The 23924-nt window shown below is 50.2% G+C and overlaps 1 protein-coding gene across 27 annotated transcripts in view; it reads right to left on the minus strand.

Annotated features, from left to right (window-relative positions):
* Window positions 1-23032, minus strand: part of C1H1orf159 (chromosome 1 C1orf159 homolog) — a 28580-nt gene extending 5548 nt beyond the window's left edge. For 8 of the 27 annotated variants that reach the window (XR_009506130.1, XM_059940748.1, XM_059940514.1 and 5 more), the window contains exons 1-9: window positions 4200-4289; window positions 3777-3984; window positions 3428-3631; window positions 2743-3247; window positions 2566-2641; window positions 2290-2390; window positions 1289-1353; window positions 1019-1070; window positions 618-935 (exon numbers count right to left, since the gene is read on the minus strand). Coding sequence is in view for 25 of the 27 variants with exons in the window: in XM_059940748.1 (XP_059796731.1) it covers window positions 618-935; window positions 1019-1070; window positions 1289-1353; window positions 2290-2390; window positions 2566-2641; window positions 2743-3247; window positions 3428-3631; window positions 3777-3873 (1418 nt within the window). In the remaining 2 variants the exon portion in view is untranslated. The other 19 variants (XM_059940905.1, XM_059941468.1, XM_059941559.1 and 16 more) reach the window with 15 other exon arrangements.
* Window positions 23033-23924: the final 892 nt, after the last annotated feature.

Here is a 23924-nt window from a genome sequence, read left to right on the forward strand (position 1 = left end):
GCTCAAAGCAAGCCCACGCCAGCCGGCTGCCTTCGGGGAGCACTATGCTTTGAGTCTGTAAAACCACATTTATTCCAGGACGCTAGTTCACCCACTCTGGAAGCTTGGATGGATTTCAGAACAAGAACCGCCGCCGCGGGAACCGCAGCCAGCCCTCTCTCGCACAGGGATTCCCACCGGCCCCTTGCCAGATGTCTCGGAAAGGGTTTCAGAGGCCCGGATGGGGACCCGAAATCGACAGGTGCCGAGTATACACGCTGGAGGGGACCAGAGGCGAGCCCCACCTCCCACGTCCGCCAGGGGCTGCAGCGCACTCCCGCTCGGCCGCCACGAGGGACGAGGTCCGTCTGCGCCAGTGTGCTGCTGCCCGCCCCCGCCCCCGCCCCCGGGCGGCCCAAGCACATTCGAACCGCATTCCTGCCCTGACCAACGCCGCGGCCAGTGGCCTCCCCACAGCCTGCGGCCCGCCCTGCAGCTGGGAGTGGTCCAGCTCTTGCCAGCCAGCGGTCTGCGGACAGCCCACCTTGCCAACTGCGCCCTTTAAGGGCAGAAATTGTGTCTTACACCTTTACTTCTTCTTAACACCCCGGCACGTAGCACGCGCTGAGAGAACGCACTGGAGAAATACTGGTTGCAGGTGCTGGAGGCCAGCACAGACTTGACCAGCACGCAGTCTACACACAAACGGGCCCCTCAGAGGAAGGCCTTCCTGCTGTGACGCCAAGCAGATGGCAGGGCCTGAAGAGTGATGGGGGCAGACGGGCTGAGCGCCGGGCCAGGAGGCCACGTCAGACCCAACGTGGAATAGTACAGTATCAGGAACAGGCCTTCGTTTCTTGTAAGAACAGGGCTTCTCTTCTGAAGTAGCTGGGCTCCTTCCCTTCACTCGGCATTTCTTGGGAGGGGCTGACCTCTGGGGGGCTGCTCGAGGAGGCCTAGGAACATGGGGTCCTGGGTAACAGGCCTGTCGCCAAGGCAACGATTCTCCCGAGAGCTCCCTCCGCCAGCCCCAAGGTACCTGGGCTCCTTGGTAAAGCTGCCAGGGCTGCTGGCCACAAGGAGGCCCTGCGCTGTGTGCAGGGACAAAGCACAGCTGGGGGCCAGGACCAGCGACCAGATTTAAGGAGCGAAGGTTGACCTTGCTGAGCCTTAAAGCCCCTTGAAAAACAGCCCAGGGCCTGGCTCACTGGGTTCCCTGCCTTACCCAGTGAGTAAGGAAGGTCACCGCCTGGCAGGGCCAGGAACCTCAGCATGTGGGGACCTCAAGAAAAGAGGAATTCACCCAAACCTAGAGGTACTGCAGGCAGAGTCTGGTGCTGAGTCCTTGGCTTGGCTTCCTGGACTCGAGAGGCCCTGTGAAAAGGCCAGCAAAGCAGACTTAAGAAGAGCCTCTGTGGTCAGTCACTGTTGTGGCTAAATTCCCTTAAACAATCAGGCCAAGTTTGGGGAGGCTGGACTTATTCTTAAGACAACGAGTGTCAATGTGACTCTGTCTGGTAGAAAGGGGCCGGCGGTGGAGAGAAGCGACCGTTCAGTAGGAAACTGCGATCCGTCCGTCGGAGCAGATTCCAGTCCTGCCCACCGTCCTCGAGGCCCAGCCGCCTGTGAACCGGACCGGACACTGAAACCTCCCCGCCTCCCCCGCTGTCGGGCTCTGACTCTCCACACTAACGTTTCCGCTTCTCTCCCACCCTTCTGACTTCGAATCACAAGAACCAAAACTGCCGTTTCCCAAAGCCCTGCAAACTGATGTGAACTTCAGGCCGTCACCTCGACAGGTCGTGGCAACGGCGGGCCACTGGGAAAGTTCCTGCGTCGAGGGTCTCCACGCTGTCCCCTCCCCACCTACTGCCCACACGCAGAGGCCTCACTGGTGGGGGCCCACCCACAATCCTCTTCCTGAACTGAGTCTGACGGGGCGGCCTGTCCCAGGACTGAGGGCCAGTGAGACACGGGAGCTGCTGCTTATCTGGTTCTTTTCTGCTTGCTCCATCCATTTCCTCTCCCCTTTGCTGACCTCCTATCCCACAACTTCTAACCCAAATCTCTCCACAGCTACCAACTTGGCTTTTAATATGTGAAACTTTCCGAAGGTAAAGTTTCAAGTGAGGAGGAGACAAACCCCATATGGGAGCTGCCCCCCGCCCCCCAACCAGGAGAAGACGGGAGTCGGGCGACCATGTTACAATCATCCCCGGCCTCCTTCAGCTGCCCCAGTGTTTCAGCCACTTGCCCACAATCGCCTCCTTGTTCAACCTGATGTGTAAGCGCTGAGATTCTGCCACTTACTTGGGACTCCATTTCCTCCCGTGTCCCGTAAAACTTGTACACATTTCTGGACTTTGCTGCTCCTGTCTTGTGTCAGCTTGTCTCAGGCCAGCTGAAACTCCCTGCGAGGGAAGAGGCAGTCCTACCTGCCCCCACCCCGCAGGCCTGGAGCCACCGTGTCCTCCTGGGGTCCTGCCCCCACCTCCAGGACGAGGCCCCATCACCCTCGCTGCCTCTGCCCACCCCTCTGGCCCCTCCTTCCCGAGGCCATCTAGGCTGGCTCATGCCAAAGCTCACCTGGGCCACACAGGCTAGTGCCTGGGCAGGTGGCGTTGGTGTCCACCACGTCCACACAACACTTGGGCTGCTGGCCCTAGAGGGGAGATAGTGGTGAGTTTCCAGACCCTGCGGCCGGGCAGCTTGTGTGGGCCAGGCCCAGGGCGGTATCTGCAGAGGGGCTCCCAGCAAGCTCACCCCAACACCTGGGGCTCTGGCCTCTTGTAGTCAGCGTCCGGTGACTGTGCCCCGCTGACCCAGAGCAAGGTGAGGACGCACGGCCACACCGCACGGACGCTCCCCGGGACAGCACCTGGCGTCCGGCGAGCGTTTGGTGACTGAGCCAACAACCGAAGTGTTGGGCTGGCACCTGCCAGGGCACATTCCGTGGCACCTGGACTCCCAAAGGCAGGAAGGAGACCCGCTCGGGGGATCCCTCGGGGCCCACCCAGAGATTCTGTTGGGGGTGGGCTAGAGCGGCCTGGTGGGCAGGGGGTGGTCCTCTCCTCCACTGCCCACCCACCCTCCCCTTGGGGCCTCCCTGCAGCCCTTTCTTTTCTCACGGGGGTCTCCTGGGTCACGGGAAGAGCTGCCATCTTCGCCTTGTGGGCCACAGGTGGGCACAGGGCAGGCATTTCAACCGTGAAGTTATTTATATTAGTCGCCACTTGCAGCTGGTGGCTTTGAAAATCAAAAGATGAAGCTGCTAAGAAAGGAAGCACATGTGTTTCTGGGCAGTGGTGAAACAGGAAGATAAATCCAGGCCCCCTTGGCCTCCCTAGTGAGAGCCTGTGCGGCCCTCACAGTGTGTCTGCCCGTGCTCCCGACCAAACAGCCCACATTCCTGGACGCTCCTGTGATGCTTCTGCAATTCTACAGACACCTGCATCGGGGTTTCCAGCTTGGCCCCCACAGAGGAAAGGTCTGGCCCAGAGCAGCAGGGTGGGGAGGAGGCAAACACGCCGGCCAGGCCCACGTGCAGGAGTGGGCGGTGTGGGCGCCGCATTCACACACCAGACGGCGGCGTCCGGGGCAGCTCTGCTCCGTGCGTTCATCCCGGCCGAGCTGGCTTCCCAGGACTGGCACACTGTGATTTGCAAGGGGCACCTCAGGGCGACTGAGGAATGGTGGGCGCCTCCCGGACACCAGCGGGCCGAGGCCAAGCCCGAGAGGGATGCCTGGGCGCCCCGCCCCACCCAACCCGGCAGGGGCCGAGCGGCTGGACGGCTCACCATCCTGCAGGACGAGCAGCTGGGTGTGTGCAGACATGGCCGGCACCTCCAGAAACCACAGCCTGGCACACCTGTGTCGCCGGCTTGGGAGAGCCATGACCTGGCCGAGTCTGAGCCTGAAGTGGGCGTCTCTGTCCGCCCCACTAGCTGTGGCCAGTGCCAGTGGGGGCAGCTCTGTGGAGACCCTATTTCAGCTCCAGAAAGAGGTCTAGTTGGGCAGAGGGAAAGGAGGTTCTAGCAGGCAGAGTGGAGCCGGTGCCGGGGGTGGGGCTGTGCGTCTGCTGCCCGCCCAGAGGCACAGGCCCCTCTGACCCTGACAGTGGGCACGGTCAGCATCTCGGGGGCCGGGACGAGGGTGGCACCTAAAGGTGGAAGGGAGAGCCCCTGGGAGAAGAGCCCACGAGCCACGTGACGGGTGCTCACCGCACTTCCTGAGGATCTACTGGCAACTTCCACCAGGAGGCTGGCCAGGAGGACGGCGCGCTGGAGCGCCATGTCCCGGAGCTCAGGGTCTGCGAGAGAGAGGGGTGCTGTGTGGCCACAGGCGACGCCTGGCAGGGCAGGGCACTGGGCCGGGGCCAGGGCGTAGGATGCTTACCTGGCCCTCCTGGAGCCCGGCAGACCCTCGGTCCGGGGCCTGCAAATCGAGGTGGACAGGTGAGGCCGTGCTGCTGGTCAAGCGCAGCCAAACCACGCCTGGGGCTCGGGGTCCAACTGGACTTTTCATCAGGAACCCCCACGGCTCAGCCCACCCGGATCAGGAGCTGACGGACGCACTCCCTCCTCCGCCAGTTTTCCACCGTTCGCTGCTGCTTCCCGGAAGGAGGACTGAGCAGAGGGGGTCTGGGTGAGCCAGTCCTGCCCCAGAGCTCGGACGGCCCTCCCACCCGCCATCTCATCCTGTCCTCATAAGACCCGAATTCGATTTCCAGTATTTTCATCCACAGACGGAATGGCAAGGGTGCCTCTGGGGCGGCCAGGCTGGTCAGGGGCCCTCGGTCTTACAGTTTTGTGCCGTTTGCCCTGTTGTCATCATGGAAGGGTGTGTGAAAAACATCCAGCTGGGGCAATAAAAGCCGTGACACAGGCAGTACTGGGTACAGATGCTTCTGGCGGGGTGATGGATCCAGAGAGCAAACAGACAAAATACGACCACAGACTGCAAGTAAACTTCCTAACGCTAAAACCACATGAAACGCGACAGCCCACGTGATTCAGTGCTCACGGTGCCACGTTTCTAACGTAACCGGGGAAACACACCAGCCTGCACAACCCCGGAAGTAAATTGTTAGTCGGGTTTTTATTCTGAAAGGTGGGAACCACAATTATAATCTGTCCCAAACACATAAAAGTCACCTCTAAAAAGACTTTTTTCTTAACAGAAACAGCTGCAAGGTGGAGCTGCGCGTCAGGGGGACTGGTTCAGGTTCCAGAGAGGGCGCACTTGGGGCTGGGGGACGAGAAGCCCCTCTGCCCACTGGCCCAGGGCCTGGGGGTCCCGGGCTGGGGTCTGTCCTGCCATTCGCTCTGTGCTGGCTTCAGTCCAGGCTGATGGAGCGGACGCCGCCCCTCCCCACCCCACGCCACGTCCCCCCATTAAAAACACCTGCTCTTCCCTGCGGCACCATCCCCTTTCTAGACGGTGAAATCCCCTCAGTTGGCAACTACTGGTGTCACATGTCACAGCCGCACTGACACCTTTGATTCAGGAATCAGGTCTCAGTGGACACCTCTGTCTGCTACTCAGTGGACACGACTGAGTAGTGTCCACACCGTGCGGCCCCTCCACGGCCCCCGCCCGCCCGGCCAAGCCCTGCCGCTGCACGTGGACTGTGTCTTCTGGAATTTCAGGAGAACGGACCACACTGTCCGCGCACCTTGGGTCGGGCTCCTGCCCTTCAGCACGGCCACAGCGATCTTCAGATTCCTCCGTACTTTGCCCTCTCGGGGCTGAGTGGCATCCACTGCGAGGACACTCCCCTGCCCACTGCCTGCTGATGGCCATGTGGCTGCTTCCACATTTTGGTGGCTAACGCTGCTGGGGACGAACGTCGTGGGCCCGTTCCTGCACGGTCGCTTGCTTTCCTTCCTCTTGGGTAAATACTTGGAAGCACCGGGTCAAGGGAACTCGCTGGGAAGCTGCCCTGCTGTTCTCGGGCAGCGGCTCCGTGTGCAGCCCCAGCTGCCCTGGGCGGCTCACCTGCTCTGGCCCTGCCAGCTAGTGGCCTCGCACCAGTGGGCGGGCAGCGGTTCTCCTGCTGTTCCAACCTGCGTTTCCCTGGTAACCAGCGATAGTCAGCACCTCTGTCCTGCTTGTCAGCCATTCACACATCTTACATCTCTCATGACGTGTCTATTCACATCTTGGGGCCACATTGTTCGGCTGGGTCATCTGCCTATTATTATGTGCTAACTCTTCATGTATTTTGTCAGATATATGTACCGTAAATATTTTCTCCCATTTTGTGACTTGTGTTTTCATTTTCTAATGGGTATCTTTAGAAGAACAAATGTTTTCATTTTGATAAAGTCGAATGCATCCATTTTTTCTTTTATGGTTCTTGCTTTTTGCGTCCTAAGAAATCTCTGCCTTGATCTCAGGGTCATAAGGATTTCCTGTGTTTTCTTTGAGTTACTTTTGTGTCATGGTGTGAAGTAAAGATCAAGTTCATTTTTCTTCCCTATGTATATCCAGTTGTTGTAGCACCATGTGTTAAAAAGACTTTCCTTTTCATATTAAATTATCTTGACATCTTTGTTGAAAATCAGTTGTCTGTGTGTGGGTCTACTTCTGGACTTTCTATTCTGTTCCATTCATCTGTGTGTCACCAGTGCCACACAGTCTCAACTACTGAAGCTTTACAGAAAGTCTGAAGTCAGGTAGAGTGAAGCCCTGCTTTGTGTAACTGCTTTGGCAATTCCAGGTCACCTGCATTTCCATGTTTTAGAATCATCTTGTCAATTACTACAAAAAGCCTTCTGGAATCTTGACTGGGATAATTGACATTTTAACAATATTGAGTCTTCTAATCTACAAACATGCTCTCTCTCCATTTCTTCAAGTTGTCTTTGTTTATTTTTTAAAATATTTATTTATTTAGGCTGCACCGGGTCTTAGTTGCGGCACGCGGGATCTTTTTTTAGTTGCGGCATGTGGGACTAGTTCCCTGACCAGGAATTGAACCCGGGCCCCCTGCATTGGGAGCGCAGAGTCTTAGCCACTGGACTAACAGGGAAGCCCCTTCAAGTTGTCTTTAATTTCTCTCAGCAATGTTCTGTGGCTTTCAGTGAAGAGGCGCTCTTACACATCTTTTGTTAAACTTATTACTAAATATTTTGTCTTTGGGTATTATTGTAAATATAATTAACTCTCTAATTTCTTTTTTTTTGAACAACACTTGAATGACCTTTAATGTGCTTAGAACAAATCACTTTACAAAAAGCATGAACACTTTTTAAAACATAACTTTGGGGACTTCCCTGGTGGTGCAGTAGTTAAGAATTCGCCTGCCAATGCAGGGGACACGGGTTTGAGCCCTGGTCTGGGAAGATCCCACACGCCGCGGAGCAACTAAGCCCATGAGCCGCAACTGCTGAGCCCGCGTGCTGCAACTACTGAAGCCCACAAGCCTAGAGCCCGTGCTCCACAACAAGAGAAGCCACCGCAATGAGAAGCCCACGCATCACAACAAAGAGTAGCCCCTGCTCGCCGCAACTAGAGAAAGCCCACGCGCAGCAATGAAGATCCAACACAGCCAAAAATAAATTAATTTTTTTAAAAAGTAACTTTGGACACTACACAAATTAAAATAATAACACAGTCGCATGGTGTGATCCTCTAAACTGGACTTTAGGAATCTCTGAGCAATTTACTAGAATTCTAAATGTTCATCCAATGAGCCTAGGTATGTTTCTACAGATTTGAATGTTGCTCTGAGAACAGGTGCTCAAAGATGAGTTCCCTCTGTCAATCTCCACAGTTTTCCAAGGTCAAGTTACCTGTGAACCCATTTGCAACCTCACTCCTTAAAAGTGTCCTATGAAATAAACCAGCAGGAAGTATCGGGCAGAAACCGATTCCCAGGAGACATACGGATAAGCAAGTCAAATATTAAACATTCTATTTGAAAGAGAAAAAAAGCGAAGAAAGATGCACCAGTACACCTCGTTCAAAGAACAGAAGTTTCTACTAAAAGGCAAAAGTTGCACAGCAGCAGTTACAACTTTCAATAGTATTTTGTTACACTGAAAGACATACCCTGCCATATATCTTGCAGGGAAACTTTCAAGAGGGGTCATGCCTAATCCATCCCATAAACTTAAAAATGGCCAAATCTGAAACTCACCAAGTCGTTTTAGAGATGAGGAGCAGGGCCACAGATGTTAGGTGCCATCGTTTATGGCCATCAGGAGTCAGCATTTTATTCACTAGCCCCTGGCTGAAGCACTCTATCCTTTACTGCAGGACTTCATCCCCTTGCTAAAAACCCATGACATCAAAAAATGTCCCCCTGTTCTAACCACGAAGCAGTCTGCAATGTAAGCCACCTGCTCCTTTGTTTTCCTTGAGGCCAGATTATCACCAGCCAGGACTTCTGTATAAGGACCTTCCCCACGCTTGAAGTGGTGTATTAAGTCAACCGCAGGCCAAGCTCTTTAACGTTTCCTCTGTTGGAATTACTTCTCTGCCCCGGACGAGCACCTGCTCTGCACCTCTTGAGCTGGGCAGCCCCAGATGTGCTAACTGTCCTAACAGAGGTATGTCCACAGGGTAACCTGAGCCAGTGCTGACTGTCATGGTGACGTGACATCAGAAAGTTTGAAAAGCAGCGTGGGAACTGCAAACCCATGTGAACGGTTCAGGTTAAAACAGTCAAGTTCAGAGTAATACTGGCAGACGGGAGGAAAAGAGCGTGCGAAAAAATGGTCTAATTCACCTGCGTGAGTCGATCACACTTGGTAAGGCAGTGGGACAGAAGTGAAGAACGGAGAGGAACACTGAGGGGAAAGAGACCACGATGGAAAGCAACGGTTAACTCGAGGCCAGAGGGACAGAAGCACCTCAGTCTGTGCTCCTGCAAAATATACACAGTGATCTGCCAACTGGCATGCTCAATGTGGTGTGTTGCCTCTGGAGTCCTTAGGAGGAAGCGGTGAAGGGCCCAACATTTCAGAGGTTTTCCGGGGTAATTTCAAGCTCTGTAGCCCCAGCTCTCAGACAGCAGCAGTCTGATTCTACTATGTCTTGTCCTTCTCTTGAACTTTGTCCATTTGTTCCGCTTCTGGTGGTCCCTTCTCCTTCCTGCTTTTATTCAGCGTGGCTGGTGCGGACCACCGCCAGCCCCTCGCAGCAGCAGCACCCCACCCCCACCGGCCACCGCCGCCCGGGGACTGAGCCGTTCACTCGCTCGCAGCTCGCAGTTCCCCTTTTCCAGGCTCCCAGGGGCTACGGTGGCCTCTAATTGCATTTCGTAACAGTTTGCTGTTAGTATACAAAAATACAAGTAAAATTTGCATATTAACCTTGAGTTCTGAGATTTTGCTAAATTCACTTAATAGTTCTAGCAGTTTTTCACAGATTTCTTAGTGTCTTCTATATAAATAATCATGTCCTATGCAAATAAATACAGCTGTACTTTACTTTTCTTAGAAACTTGTTTTAGGGCACAGCAGTTGGTCTTTGTTAGAGAATATGCACTTAGAAGGAATTTGTGTTCTGCTTCTGATGGGTGTGGCTTTCCACAAATATCAATCAGGTCAAGATGCCTGGGAGCACTGTTCAGATCCTCTATGTCTTTACTGATTTCTTTAGGTCTTTTGTTCTAATAACTGGTGAGAGAAAGATGCTACAATTGCCTACTATGATTGCTTATTACTCCCTTTATTGGGTGCATTCATAATTGATGTTTTCCTGATGAAACCACCTCTTTCTCATTAGAATTTCCTCGTTCTCTTTAGTAATACTCCATATTGTGAATCTACTTTATCTGGTATTAATATAGCCACTCCAGCCTTCTTACGCTGTTTGTATACACACACATTTTGCATTCACTTATTTTCAACCTGTGTTTTTGATATTTAAAGTGAATCTCCCATAGACAGCATGTAGTAGGGTCTTGCTTATTTACCCATTCTGATCATCTCTACCTTTTAAGTGGAGAGTTTAGTCCATTAACGTTTAATGTAATTATCACTGTGGTTAGACTTAGGTCTACCATTTTATTATTTTTCTACTTGTTCCTTGGTTTTAATACATAAAAGACTTAATTTTTTTTAGAGCAGTTTTGGGTTCACAGCTAAACTGAGTAGGAAGTAAGAGAGTTCCCATACACCCCCTGCCCCCACACAAGCAGAGCCTCCCCCACTGTCAACATCCTGCCCCAGATAGGTACTCTGATGAACCTACACTGACACATCACTGTTGCCTCAAGTCCATATTTACATTAGGATCACTCTTGATGTTGGGCATTGGCAAATGTATAATGACGCTATGGTTGGATTAAGGCTACCGTTTTATTATTTGTTTTCTGCTGTCTCTCTGGTGTTTTATTTCTCTCTTCTCTCTTTCCTGTTTTATATTATTTGAATATTTTTTAAAATCCCCTTTCAATTTATCTTTTGGTTCTTTAGTTATGATTCTCTGCATTATTTTTATGGTTATTGCTCTAGGACTGCAACACACATCCCCACTGTTTCACAGCCTACTTAGAATTAATACTGCAGCACTTCATGTAAAGGCAGAACCTGCAGGTCCACAGATCCCCTTCACTGTTCCTTATGCTACAGTTATCATACGTATTTCATCTGCATGCATTACAAACCCAAGACATGTTCTGATTTTTTCTTTAAATACGTATTTTAAAGAAAACATTCCCCCCCAGATATTTACCTTTTTTAATGCTCATCACTCACTCATAAAGACCTGAGTTTCACTCTGGTGTCATTTTCCTTCAGCCTGGAAAGACTTTCTTTAGCATGTCTGGCAGTACACAGATGATGGCAACAAATTCTAGCAGTTTTCCCTCTTCTGAAAATATTTGTATTTAACACACTCCTGGAGGGTTGACTATCTTTCTTCCAGAACTTTATAGATGCAGCTCCACTTGCCTTCTGATGGTAAGTTCCTAGTCTTTGCAATGCTGTGTGTATGTAGTCTTGTTTTTCTCTGGCTGCTGTCAAGATTTTTAAAGTTAATCTTAAAGTTTTCAGTAATTTGAAAATGATGTGCCTAGGTATGGTTTTAGTCATATTCATCCTGTTTGGGACTCACTGAGCTTCTTAAATCTATAAATTTGCGTTTTTCACCATATTTGGAAAGAGTCTGATCATTGTTCTTCAAGTACTTCTCCTGCCCCACCGTGTCTCTCGCCTCCCCTCTGGGCTCCATAGTTACCCTGCGTGAGACACTTCACACTGCCCCATGAGTCCCTAAGGCTCTTCATGCTTTTCCCCCAATCATTTCCCTAGTTTTTCTTCAGACCAGATGATTTCTACTGATTTGTCTTTGAAGTCTGACTACTTCCTGTCATTTCCATTCTATTATGCCCATTCAGTGAATTTTTTTATTTCAGGTGTTATATTTTCCAGTTCTAAAATTTCCAACTGGCTTTTTTTTTTTTAATTTGTTTATTTTATTTATTTTTGGCTGCGTTTGGGTCTTCGTTGCTGCGTGCAGGCTTTCTCTAGTTGCAGTGAGTGGGGGCTACTCTTCGTTGCAGTGAGTGGACTTCTCATTGTCATGGATTCTCTTGTTGTGGAGCACGGGCTCTAGGCACACGGGCTTCAGTAGTTGTGGCACGCGGGCTCAGTAGTTGTGGCTCGCAGGCTCTAGAGCACAGGCTCAGTAGTTGTGGCGCACACGCTTAGTTACTCCGTGGCATGTGGGACCTTCCCAGACCAGGGCTTGAACCCATGTCCCCTGCATTGGCAGGTGGATTCTTAACCACTGTGCCACCAGGGAAGTCCAGCAACTGGCTTGTTTTGAAAAATATTTTCTACTCCTCTACCGAGATTTCCTACGTTTTTGTTCATTATGAGTGTATTTTCCTTTACCTCACTGAACACAGTTGCTAAGCCAGCTGTGAAGTGCTTGTTTGATTATCCAACACCTGGGTCATAACACGATTGGTGTCTGTTGACTGTCTTTTCCCTGAGGATGGTTCACATCTCCCTGGCTCTTTGTATGTTGAGTAATTTCAGATTGTAACATGTATATTGCAAATGTTATGTTGTAGAGACTTTGAATTCCATTATATTCCCCTGAAGAGAGTTTATGGTTTTGCTTTAGCAGGCGATTAATCTCATTAGAGTCAAACTGCAAACTGTGCTGCTGTCGATTTTGTGGTAAGCGGTGGCCTCGCTCTCACTCCAGGCGGCTTCTCCCCCTGCCCTGTGTGTGTGCACGGTTCAAGGCTTGGCCAGAAATCTGAGCAGAGTTTATTTGCAGAATTCCTCGTTCCAGGATTTCTCCCCAGCAGCTGTGGATACCAGCTCCTCCCCTTAGTCTAACGAGGAAGCGCGCGGTCTTTCCACCAGAGTTTTAGCCACCACACCACCCCTGCAGTGACTGTGCTGCCCTCAGAGGAAAGACGTGCAAACAAGAGACACACTGTGTGCCGGCCATTCCTCTAAGTCTAAGCTGCCCTCAGGATCTGCCTGCTGTCCCCTCTCCAGAGTCCTCAGGTAGCTGCTTTTTGTATCTTGTCCAGGGCTGATAATTGCCATCTACGGGAGAGTCATTTGTTGGAGCTGAATCTTCTATGCTGGAAATGACTCCACTGCATGGCTTTTCTATTCAGAAACCCAATGGTAGGCACAGAGGTCAGCAACAGGGCACTCGGAGAGAACTGCAGTGCCACCGGAGCCTCGTCTCCACTGGGCAGGAGTCGGCCTCAGGGAAGCAAACGGGGATGGATGCTAAAACGCTCTTCTTGGTTAACGTGAATCCAGTTGCAAAAAGGTAAATTTGAGATAATAAGTTACACTTAACATTATTTTAGTAGCCCCGTTCATCTCTAAAACATTCCCCAAAGAATGATCAAATTAATAATCTGAGGTTTATTCTCCTATGAAAAGTAATTTCACACCTTAGAGGTCTGTCACATACACAGCTATGGCTGGACTTTCACGCCCATGTTGGTTTGCGAAGGATGAAAAAGTCTCTTTTTGCTGCAGATCCTGGATCTCCAAGGGATGTGAACCTGCTCACTGTGTAACAACAGCAAGAACAGCAATTACATAGCACTTGCTGTGTGCCAAGCACCACTCTGAGTTATTCACTCATATTAACTCATTTTACCCTCCCAACAATGCCTATTATCGACCCCCTTTTTTTTAATTAATTTATTTTATTTTATTATTTATTTTTGGCTGAGTTGGGTCTTCGTTGCTGCGCGTGGGCTTTCTCTAGTTGCAGCGAGCAGAGGTTACTCTTTGTTGCGGTGTGCGGGCTTCTCATTGCGGTGGCTTCTCTTATTGTGGAGCACAGGCTAGGGATGCGGGCTTCAGTAGTTGTGGCACACAGGCTCAGTAGTTGTGGCTCACAGGCTCTAGAGCGCAGGGTCAGTAGTTGTGGCGCATGGGCTCAGTTGCTCCGCAGCATGTGGGATCTTCCCGGACCAGGGCTCGAACCCGTGTCCCCTGCATTGGCAGGCGGATTTTTTCTTAACCACTGCACCACCAGGGAAGTCCCTCGACCCCTTTTAAGAGGAGAAAACAGGCTTGCACAAGATCACACAGCAAGTACACGGCACAGCGAGTACACAGCAGGGTGAGGACTGGCCAGGCCCCTGGCTCCAGAGCCTCTACTTACCCCCCACACTGACCTGGGGTCTGAGGGTTTTCTACAGGAGCCGGTGGGTACTGCTTGTTTTACAACGTTCAACTAATACATTTAGCATGTCTAGCCAAGTACGGTGCAGTTCTACAGAAATTCTGTCTTTCTTTTTTTTTTTTTGGCTGCACTGGGAGGCCTGTGGGATTTTAGTTCCCCGACCAGGAATTGAACCCGGGCCCTCGGCAGTGAGAGCACAGAGTCCTAACCACTGGACCCAGAAATTCTCAATTTAGTAAACAAAGGCATCCAAGACTTTAACAATTAAATGTAATACACCTCTAACTATTTTTAAATACTATTAGCTGAAGTAAAGATAAAAACTGTGTTGTAGAATTTTCTAGCACAAGAAGTAAAATATATGCGGCCAAGAGCACTAGAAGTAGAAGGTGGTCACTGGGACCCTCTGTATTTCTTGTGAAGTACAGGATTAACTTTTAAGGTAGACCATGATAAATTAAACACACATATTTAATCTCTATAGCAACCACTATAAAATAACACAAAAGGGCAGAACTAAGAAGTCAATAAAGGACATAAAACAGAATTTTAAAAACTTGATTCACCAAAAAAAAAAAAAAAAAAAAAGGGAGGAAAGGAGAAACAGAGAAACAGATGGAAAAATAGAAATCAAACATCAAGATGGTAGATTTAAACCCAAACACTCTAATAACCGCACTAAATGTAAACAGACTAAATACTCCATCAAAAAGTAGAGATTAACATCACTAATCATTAGGGAAATGCAGCAAATATACTACTCCACACCCATGAGGATGGCTACTATCAAAAAAACAGAAACAACTGGGACTTCGCTAGTGGTCCAGGAGCTAAGACTCCGTGCTCCCAATGCAGGGGAACTGGGTTCGATCCCTGGTCAGGGAACTAGATCCCACATGCCACAACTAAGACCCGGCACAGCCAAATAAATAAATAAATATTAAAAAAAAAAAAAACAGAAACAATGAATGTGGAGAAATTTGAACCCTTGTCTGCTGCTGGTGGAAATGTAAAGCGGTGCAGCATTACCATATGATTCAGCAATTCCACTTCTGATTACATACTCAAAAGAACCAAAAACAGGGTCTTTAAGAGATATTTGTACACCAGTGTCCACAGCAGCATTATTCACAACAGCCAAGAAAAAAAAAAAGTGGAAGCAACCCAAATATCCATTGACCAACGAGTGAATAAACAAAATGTGGTCCATCCATACAATGGAATGTTATTCAGCCTTAAAAAGGAGGAAATTTTGACACCTGCTATAACATGGGTGACATTACACTAAGTGAAATAAGCCAGTCACAAGAGGACAAATAATGTATGATTCCACTTATATGAGGTCCCTAGGGTCGTCAAATCCATAGAGGCAAAAAGTAGGAGGGTGGGTGCCAGGGCTGGGGAAGGGGATGGGAGTTAGTGTTTAATGGGGACAGAGTTTCAGTTTGGGAAGATGAGAAAGTTCCAGAGGCGGACGGTGGTAAGTGTTGTACAACATCATAAATACACTTAATGCTACAGGGTATATACTTTAAAATGGTTAAAATGTAAATTTCATGTTATGTATATTTTACTACAATAAAAAAAAAATCTGGAAAAAATGAAATTACATAATGCATATAAAGTGCCTCAATAAATGCTAGTTATTATAGTTATTTTTTTGAAAAGTAGAGATTGTCAGATTGGATAAAAAGCAAGACCAAATGATATGCACTTTATAACAGACAAACTTTATACATAAAGACACAGAACACTGAAAGCACAGGATGGAAAAGATAGTCTATGCAATTACTGAGTATAAAAACACTCATGCAGATATACTGATATCAGACAAAGTAGACTTCGATCTTTCACAACAACAACAGAGTAAATTCATCAAGAAGATAAATCAATCGTCTTGTATTGATTTGTATGCACTGAATAAAACCTTGCAAATACATGAAGTTGAGAGAACTAAAAGGAAAAAGACAAATCCACAACTGTGATTGGAAACTTTAATATCCCTCTTTCAATAATTGATTGAACAAGTAGACAAAAAAAAAAAGAGTAAGGATATAAAAGATTTGGGCAATATTTGACTCAACTGACAATTACAGAATACGACACTCAAAAAAAGTGTAATACACACTCTTCTTAAGTGCAAACAAAATATTCACTAACAGACCGTATGTTTGACCATAAAACAAGTATCAACAAATTCAAAGGGTGAAAATCATACAGAGTATATTCTCTGACTAAATGGAATTATGTTAGAAATCAGTAACACAAGATATTTAGAAAATCACCAAATACTTGTAAATTAAACAACAGACTTCTAAATAACTCATGGAACAAACATAGGAAATTTTAAAATATTTTTAACAGAAAGATAAAGTGTGACCTATCAGATTTTGTGTAGGAAACTAAAGCAGCGCTTAGAAAGAAATTTATAGTTTTTAATGGCTGTATAAGAGATGAAGACAAGTGTGAAATCACTGACCTGTGCTTCCGTCTTAAGAAGACAGAAAAACAAGAGTGAATTCAACCGTATTAGGCAGATGAAAGGAAATAATCTGAATTAAGATGAAAGGAAAGAAATTGAATTAATATTTGTAAAACTTCCCACAAAGAAAACAGTGAACCCAGACAGCTTCACTAGTGAAGTCTACCAAAAAACTAAGGAAGAACTAATACCAATACTAAACAAAGTCCTTCAGAAAACAAAGGGGAAGGGAACCTGTCCTAGCTCGTTTATAAGGCCAGCAAGCAAGACTCAAACATAGGCCAGCATAACCCCGACAGAAATCCAGACAAGGACATTACGAGGGAAAAAATGCAGACTAACATCCCTCATGAATACAGACCCCAAACCCTAACAAAACATTAGCAAACTGCATTCAGTAAAACACAGAAAGGTGACAGGACACGACCAAATGAGTTTCTTCCAGGAACATAAGATTGACTTAACGTAGGACTTCCCTGGTGGTCCAGTGGTGAAGAATCTGCCTTCCAACGCAGGGGACACGGATTCAATCCCTGGTTGGGGAACTAAGATCCCACATGCCGCGGGGCAACTAAGACCCAACGCAGCCAAAAATAAAATTTAAAAATAAATAAATAAACATTTTTTAAAAAGTCTTTGTAACTTCGGGGAAAAAAAAAAGATTGACCTAACATACAAAAACCAGTCAATGCAATCAACCACTTTAATAGATTAAAGAGGAAAAAAACCATGTAACCATTTCAGCAGATGCAAAACAAGCATTTGACAAAATTTCAGGCCCATTCATGATAACTCTCTGCAAACTGAAAACAGGAGACCCCTCAGCGTGAGGCAGGGCATCTCCAAAAACCCCACAGCCGATGCCATAGTAACAGTGAAGAGGCCAAGGCCACCCAGCCTTCGCAGGTCTAGTCAACACCGCTCTGTGGCTCAAGCCGGTGCAGTGACGACAGAAAACAAAGCAAAAGCCACAAGGTTAGAAAGAGGAGTGATCGTGCCTCTGTGCACACGGCATGGCTGCTCACATGGAAAATCCTAGGAAATCTTAAAAACCTACTGTAATTTGTAGGTGAATTCAGCAATGTTGCAAGAATATAAAGTCAATATGCAAAACCAGCTGTCATTTCTATATACTAGCAACAAGTAATTAGAAAATGAAACTTAAATAAATATCATTTACAACGGCATTCAAAACAGTCTGTTTGTGGGGATAAACTTAATAAAGGATGTGTAAGACCTGTACACAGGAAAAGATAAAACTGCTGAGCGCTGTTCAAGATCCAAATAATGGAAGACATACGATAATGGTGTATATATATCAACATGAACACACACACGTATATGTGTGTATCTCCATTCATCCATGTGAATGGATTAGAGGACTCAATATTACTAAGATTAATTTCTCCCCAAATTGACCCAACATTTAATACAATCACAATCAAAATTACAGCAGCCTTTTTTTTTTTTTTTGAGGAATTGACAACCTGATTCTGAAATGTATATGAAAATAAAAAGAACCTAGAATAGCCACAGCAATTTTTAAAAAGAAGAACAAGTGGGACTTCCCTGGTGGTCCAGTGGTTAAGACTCCAAGCTTCCAATGCAGGGGGTGCAGGTTCGATCCCTGGTCGGGGCACTAAGATCCCACATGCCACGGGGTGCGGCCAAAAAGTAAAAAAAATAAAAATTAAAAAAAAAAAAAAAGCACAAGCATGGAGGACTTACACTGACTTACCTGAAGACTTTATAAAGTCACAAGACAGTGTGGATTGATGAACAGATAGACCAATGTAACAGAATAGAGAACCCAGAAATAGATCCTCACAAACACAGTCAAATGATTTTTGATAAGATGCCAAAGCAATTCAATGGAGAAAAGAAAGTTTTTTTCAAGAAATGGTGCTGGGGGTTTCCCTGGTGGTGCAGTGGTTGAGAATCTGCCTGCTAATGCGGGGGACACGGGTTCGAGCCCTGGTCTGGGAAGATCCCACATGCCGCGGAGCAACTGGGCCCATGAGCCACAACTACTGAGTCTGCGCATCTGGAGCCTGTGCTCCGCAACAAGAGAGGCCGCGATAGTGAGAGGCCTGCGCACCACGATGAAGAGTGGTCCCCGCTTGCCGCAACTAGAGAAAACCCTCGCACAGAAACGAAGACCCAACACAGCCAAAAATAAATATAAAAATAAATAAATAAATAAAAGACTACTATTAAAAAAAAAAAGCAAATAGCTTTCACTTAAAAAAAAAAAAGAAATGGTGCTGGGACAGCTGGTTTCTTACATGGAATAAAAAGTGAAACTACTAGACTCACATCACATGAAAAATTAATTAGAGATGGCTCACGGAGCTAAACACAAAACTGAATCTATAAACCTTCAACAACAAACTACAGGAGACTATCTTTGTGGCTTTTGGTTAGGCAAAGACTTTTAAATAGGACACAGAAAGCATGAACCAAAAAAGAAAAACAATTGATAAACTAAACTTCATCAATATTAAAAACTTCTGCTCATGAAAATACACCATTATGGTGGATATAAACTCTATGCATTTACCAAAATCCATAGAATGATATATCACAGAGAGTAGACTTTAATACACGCAAAAAAATCAACAACACCCACCAGAATGTCAGGGATGTCAGGATGGAAGGCAGACTGTGACCACTGAATCTAACTGTATCACAACGTGTGACACAAACACACTGAAGGGGACAGGAAGACAGCGTTTTGACTGGGAACTGTAAGACCAACGATAAGAAGAAACCAAATATAAACATGGTACTCAAGGTGATAAATTTGTTTCTCAGAGTGGGGAGGTACATGGGTGAACAATTCTGAAACTGCTTTCTATGTACACTGGGGTGGGACAAATAAGAAAACGATGGCGATGGCAGTGAGAAGGTTACACATGAGCACTTTTGTTACAGACACACAGCTGAACAGATACACAGCTACCTATCTGCTAAGAGGACTACAGGCAGTGACGCCCCAGCAGCAACGCCCACACCCGCTGCCGGGGCCCGGCGTCTAAACCCCACTCTCCCGGGAAACGAACCAGCGCTCCCCGGAGAACTGGCTGATTCTAGGGCTGAGGCAGCAACACAACAAGATGAAGCGAAGCTGGAGCGGCTGGCATTGCAAGGAACAAGGAAGCGCTCACGAGGGGCGGGGCGTGGGAGGGGAGAACAGCGACAAGGTCCGGGCGGCCAAGGCTGGCACGAGGTGGGCGGCCAGACCAGCAGCGCGAGCTGCGCCCCCGCCACAGCGCAGACGCCGCCCACGAGGCCGCCCTCCTCACGGGACTCCAGGCCACAAGGCGGGTCCTCCCCTGAGCTTCGCTCCCACCCCCGGGAGGGTGGGCTGCCCCCGAGCGGCTGCCAAAGAGACGGGAGGACAGGACGAGGAGCGACTCCCCACGGCAGACACCCCCCGAGCCAGGTGACCAGGCCGACAGCCCCCGTGACGTCGCGCGGACGTCAGGTGCCCTGATGTGATGTGACGCGAGCGCCACCTCACCTCTGGGCTCTTCTTTCCAAAAACCACAACCCCTGTCTAACCAGGAGAACACACAGCAGACAAACCCCAAGTCAGGGACATGCTACAAAACACCTGAGCGGTCCTCCTCAAAACCGTCAAGGTCACGAAAAAGTCGGCTCCCGGATGGGATCCCGGGCAGAAAGAGGGCCCTGAGGCAGCGCGTGACCTGCAGCCTGGGGCGCGGGGAACAGCAACGGAGCGCCGTCGCGCCTCAGTTTCCACACATGCGCCTGGGTCTGCACCTTTCTGTAATCCTAAAACCACTCCAAAAGAGTTTAATTTTAAAAAGACGCTATTAATAATGCAAATAGGCAAGTCAAACAATGGGAGGTAACACTCTCTTTATATATACATATATATATCTGACATGGCTTGTATCCAGAAGACCTAGAGGAAATTACAACTTGATAATTTTTATAATTGTTTTATTTATTTATTTTTGGCTGCATTGGGTCTTCGTTGCTGTGCGAGGGCTTCCTCTAGCTGCGGCGAGCGGGGGCTACTCTTCATTGCGGTGTGCAGGCTTCTCATTGTGGTGGCTTCTCTTGCGGAGCACGGGCTCTAGGCTCGTGGGCTTCAGTAGTTATAGCACACGGGCTCAGTAGTTGTGGCACATGGGCTTAGTTGCTCCGCGGCATGTGGGATCTTCCCAGACCAGGGATCGAACCTGTGTCCCCTGCATTGGCAGGTGGGTTCTTTACCACTGTGCCACCAGGTAAGTCTCTACAACTTGATAATTTTTTAAAAAGGCAGGGGACTTTCCTGGTGGTCCAGTGGTTAAGAATCCACCTTCCAATGCATGGGACAAGGGTTTGATCCCTGGTCGGGAAACTAAGATCCCACATGCTGCGAGGCAACTACTGAGCACATGGGCCACAACTAGAGAGTCCGCGTGCTGCAACTAGAGAGTCCGCGTGCTGCAACTACAGAGCCCATGTGCCGTGGAGCCTGCGCGCCACAGCTAGAGAGAAGCCCACGCACCGCAGCAGAGGATGCCGCATGCTGCAAGGAAGATCCCATGTGCCGCAACTGAGACACAGCCAAAAATAAATTTAAAAAAAAATATTAAAAAAATTTTTTAAATTTAAAAAGGCAAAAATCTTGATCAGATGCTTCGAGCGGGTGTCGCAGACGGATGCATGCCCAGCATCACTGCTCAAGGAGACGCAGATGGAAGACACTAGTGAACACCGCCCTGCCCACCAGGCCCCACACGGCAGTCTCACGCCCACAGAACACAAGTGCAAGAATGTGCATAACCCCATCACCCAAGACAATGCCAGGAACCCACCCAAGTGCCGTCCCAGGTCGGGCATTGCGCTGTGGACAGCCAGGGCACTCCACAGACCATGGAGTCTAACACAGCACCATGAAGGAATGTGGCAGAAATCAGAACCATGCCAGCTTCTGGGGGGCAGGGCTGGGAAGGCTTATGAGGTCTCAGTCAGCCCAGGGCAACTTAGACACACATTGTTACTCACAGAACCGGGGCTGGGAGGCCCAAGGTCCAGGTGCCGGCAGATCCGGCCTCTGGTGAGGGCCCTTCCCGACCTGCAGACGGCCACCTTCTCGTGGTCCTCCTGGCCTTGCCTTGGTGTGTGAGCAAGGAGGGGGGTCTCTGTCTTCCTCTTGTTATCAGGGCACCGATCCCCTCATGGGCTCCCCTCACCCTGATCACCTCCCCGAGGCCCCACCTGCAGACAACATCACGCTGGGGGTCAGGGCTTCGACACAAGGATTCGGGGGACACAACATGAGGGAGCCTTTAGGGATGACAGAAATGTGCTCTATCGTGACAGCGTGCAAGTTACACAGCTGTATACATCTGTCAAAACTGGGCAAACCGAACCTATGCACTTCACTTATGTGGATTATGTGTAATCACGAGCTGAATAAATGCAATTCATTTTCTATTTTGAAAATCTTATTGGAGCCAAAGATCTAAGGAATTGGGTCCAAAAATTTCTACAAGGTAATGAAAAGTTTGGTGAGAATTTAAATTGTACCATGTGTTCTTTCATGACTCTCATTTTTCCTTAGAAGCATTGGTTTCAAGGAAGAAGTCACTGTGATTCTGAACAAGTAACACGTCAGTTAACGGTGGGGGGGGGGGCGGAATTATTCTGGTCCATCAGTAGCTGTCGGGTGCTGGGCCAGAAAACCACATAACAGCTCTCCAACAGGAGGCCCTGCCCGGGTGACCACGGCAGGGGGCGGATGCGATCTTCCAGCCCTGTGGGCAGCTGTGGCTGGAGAGGGGATAGGGGCAGGTGGTCACCAACTTCACAGTTCACGTGTGCTGACCTTTCCTTCTCCCACCGTCGAGCACAACGCAGGAGGGCCCGCTGCATCTCCAGCGCCTCCGTGCGGGTACCTCCAGTCAGCCTCTCAGCGAGCAAAGGGCGCCAACGGGCAATATGAGAACGGCGGACCTCGTCATTCTCCTGCTTCCCATTCTGAAAATCTCCCCACGCTCAAGGAACATCAGCGCAGTGAACGATCTGACCGACGTAAAGGACACACTCCCGGCTGCTGACACTTACGGCTCGGGGGCCTCAGCAGCCCCGAGACGGAGCTGCCGGGCGGACCCTTAGAGCCCACCTGGGGGGTCCCTGGCCTTGGGGACGCGGGATTCCCAGTGCTGTGGTGACCAGAGGTCGTTCTTCAAGTGAATTACGCGACAAATCACAGCTTACCTCGCGGCACAGGGCGATGCAGGGAGGGGCGGGCGGCGCCCCCGGGGTGCGGGGGGTGAGCGCCCTCGAGCCGCGGCTGCTCCGCCTTTGGGAGGAGCGCCCAGGGCCAGGTGGGGTGAGCGTGTGCCAGCAAGGGAAACTTTCCGGAAAACCCAGGTTTGATTTCCTTCTAGGAGCTCCTGAGATCACCGTGGCCGTTCAGACTCTGGCTAACACAGGCTGCTGCGGGGGCGCGGGGAGGAGCAGAGAAGCACGGGGCCCAGCTCTGCCCTCGGCCCCGCAGGGGCCCGGGGAACAGGACAAAAGGGCCACCCTGGCGCTCGGGCACCGAGGAGCTGCGTTGGCTCCAACGCTGCTCCTTGAAACGCTGTGATATGCGCGTCCGAACCCCGGTCTCAATTAAACCGAAACTAAAGCGTCAATTAAATCGTCCTGGTGACGACGCACACAGACTCTGCTAGACCAGACTGGACACTGTGGGGGCGATATATCCACCCGCGGGCCCTCCGGGGCGGCGGGGGGCGCGGAGGAGCAGGGCGGCCGGACCCCGCGCCCTCTGCCCCGCCCCGCCGCTACCGCCCGGCCCGGGGTCCGCACCCTGAGGGCCACCCCCGCCCTCCCCCCGCGCGCCCGCCTCCGGCCCCTCACTCACCCCCGCGCCCTTCGGGTTCCTCTTTCGTACCCCCCGCCCTCCAGGCGGTCGCGCTGCGCCCCCTGGGACTTGTAGTCTCTCCGCAGCCCGAGCCTGGGTGCCAGGGAGCGTGGCTCCCAGCCCAAAACTACACCTCCCGGCGGTCCACGCTACAGCCCGCCCCCGCCATGTAGGTGCCAGGTCAGTGTTCTCGCGACATCTGCAAGCGCGCGCGGAGCGGCCTGGGAGTGTAGTCTAGGGCCCTGAATAGGGCAGCGGAAGCGACGGGAGGTCTGTGCTGGCCACACAGACCAGACCGCGGGAGGCCAGCTGTTCGCGGACGCTCGGCTAGGCTGCCCGTCGGTGTCCGGCGGGGCAGCGATTCCGGAGACAGCACGGGGTTACACAGCCGCGTCCCGGAGGGCGGCGCCGCGCTGCGAACAGGGTTCCCGCTGCGCCTCTGGAATCGGCCTGGGGGCAGCTCCCGGCGCCGTGGACGGAGGGGCCGGGAAAAGGCCTCTGTGGGGTTTGCATCCTCTGTGCGCGGTTCCCCAGGAAGGACGCTGTTCCTGGGCTGCCCCTCGCCCAGCTCTGCCACTTTCGGGACCTCAGGCGGAGCCCTGCTCACGGGGTGGGGTCGGGGTACGTGGGATCCCCAGGGTCTGGTCCGCACCAAGGCTGCCTCTGGGGAAGGCTGTGACGAGGAGCTTGGAGAAAAGAGAGTAAGACCGACCACCGCCCTTGTCGTGCTTTCTGTGCCGTTGGGCGGGGGCCGACCTTCCTCAAGGGCGGCTACTCGGAGAGCAGTGTCTGGGCCGGTGGGTCTGAGCAGAGAGGCCTGGACCGGGACGGGCGCCCACGCCGAAGACTGCGGTCCGCATGGACACCTATAACACGGGCTTTTCGCGTCTCTCCCGAACTTCCTCATTCAGTATGAAGAGGGGTGGGTGGGAAAGACGCGTG

Source organism: Balaenoptera ricei, chromosome 1 (assembly GCF_028023285.1).
Source record: "Balaenoptera ricei isolate mBalRic1 chromosome 1, mBalRic1.hap2, whole genome shotgun sequence".
Taxonomy (NCBI): Eukaryota; Metazoa; Chordata; class Mammalia; order Artiodactyla; family Balaenopteridae; genus Balaenoptera; species Balaenoptera ricei.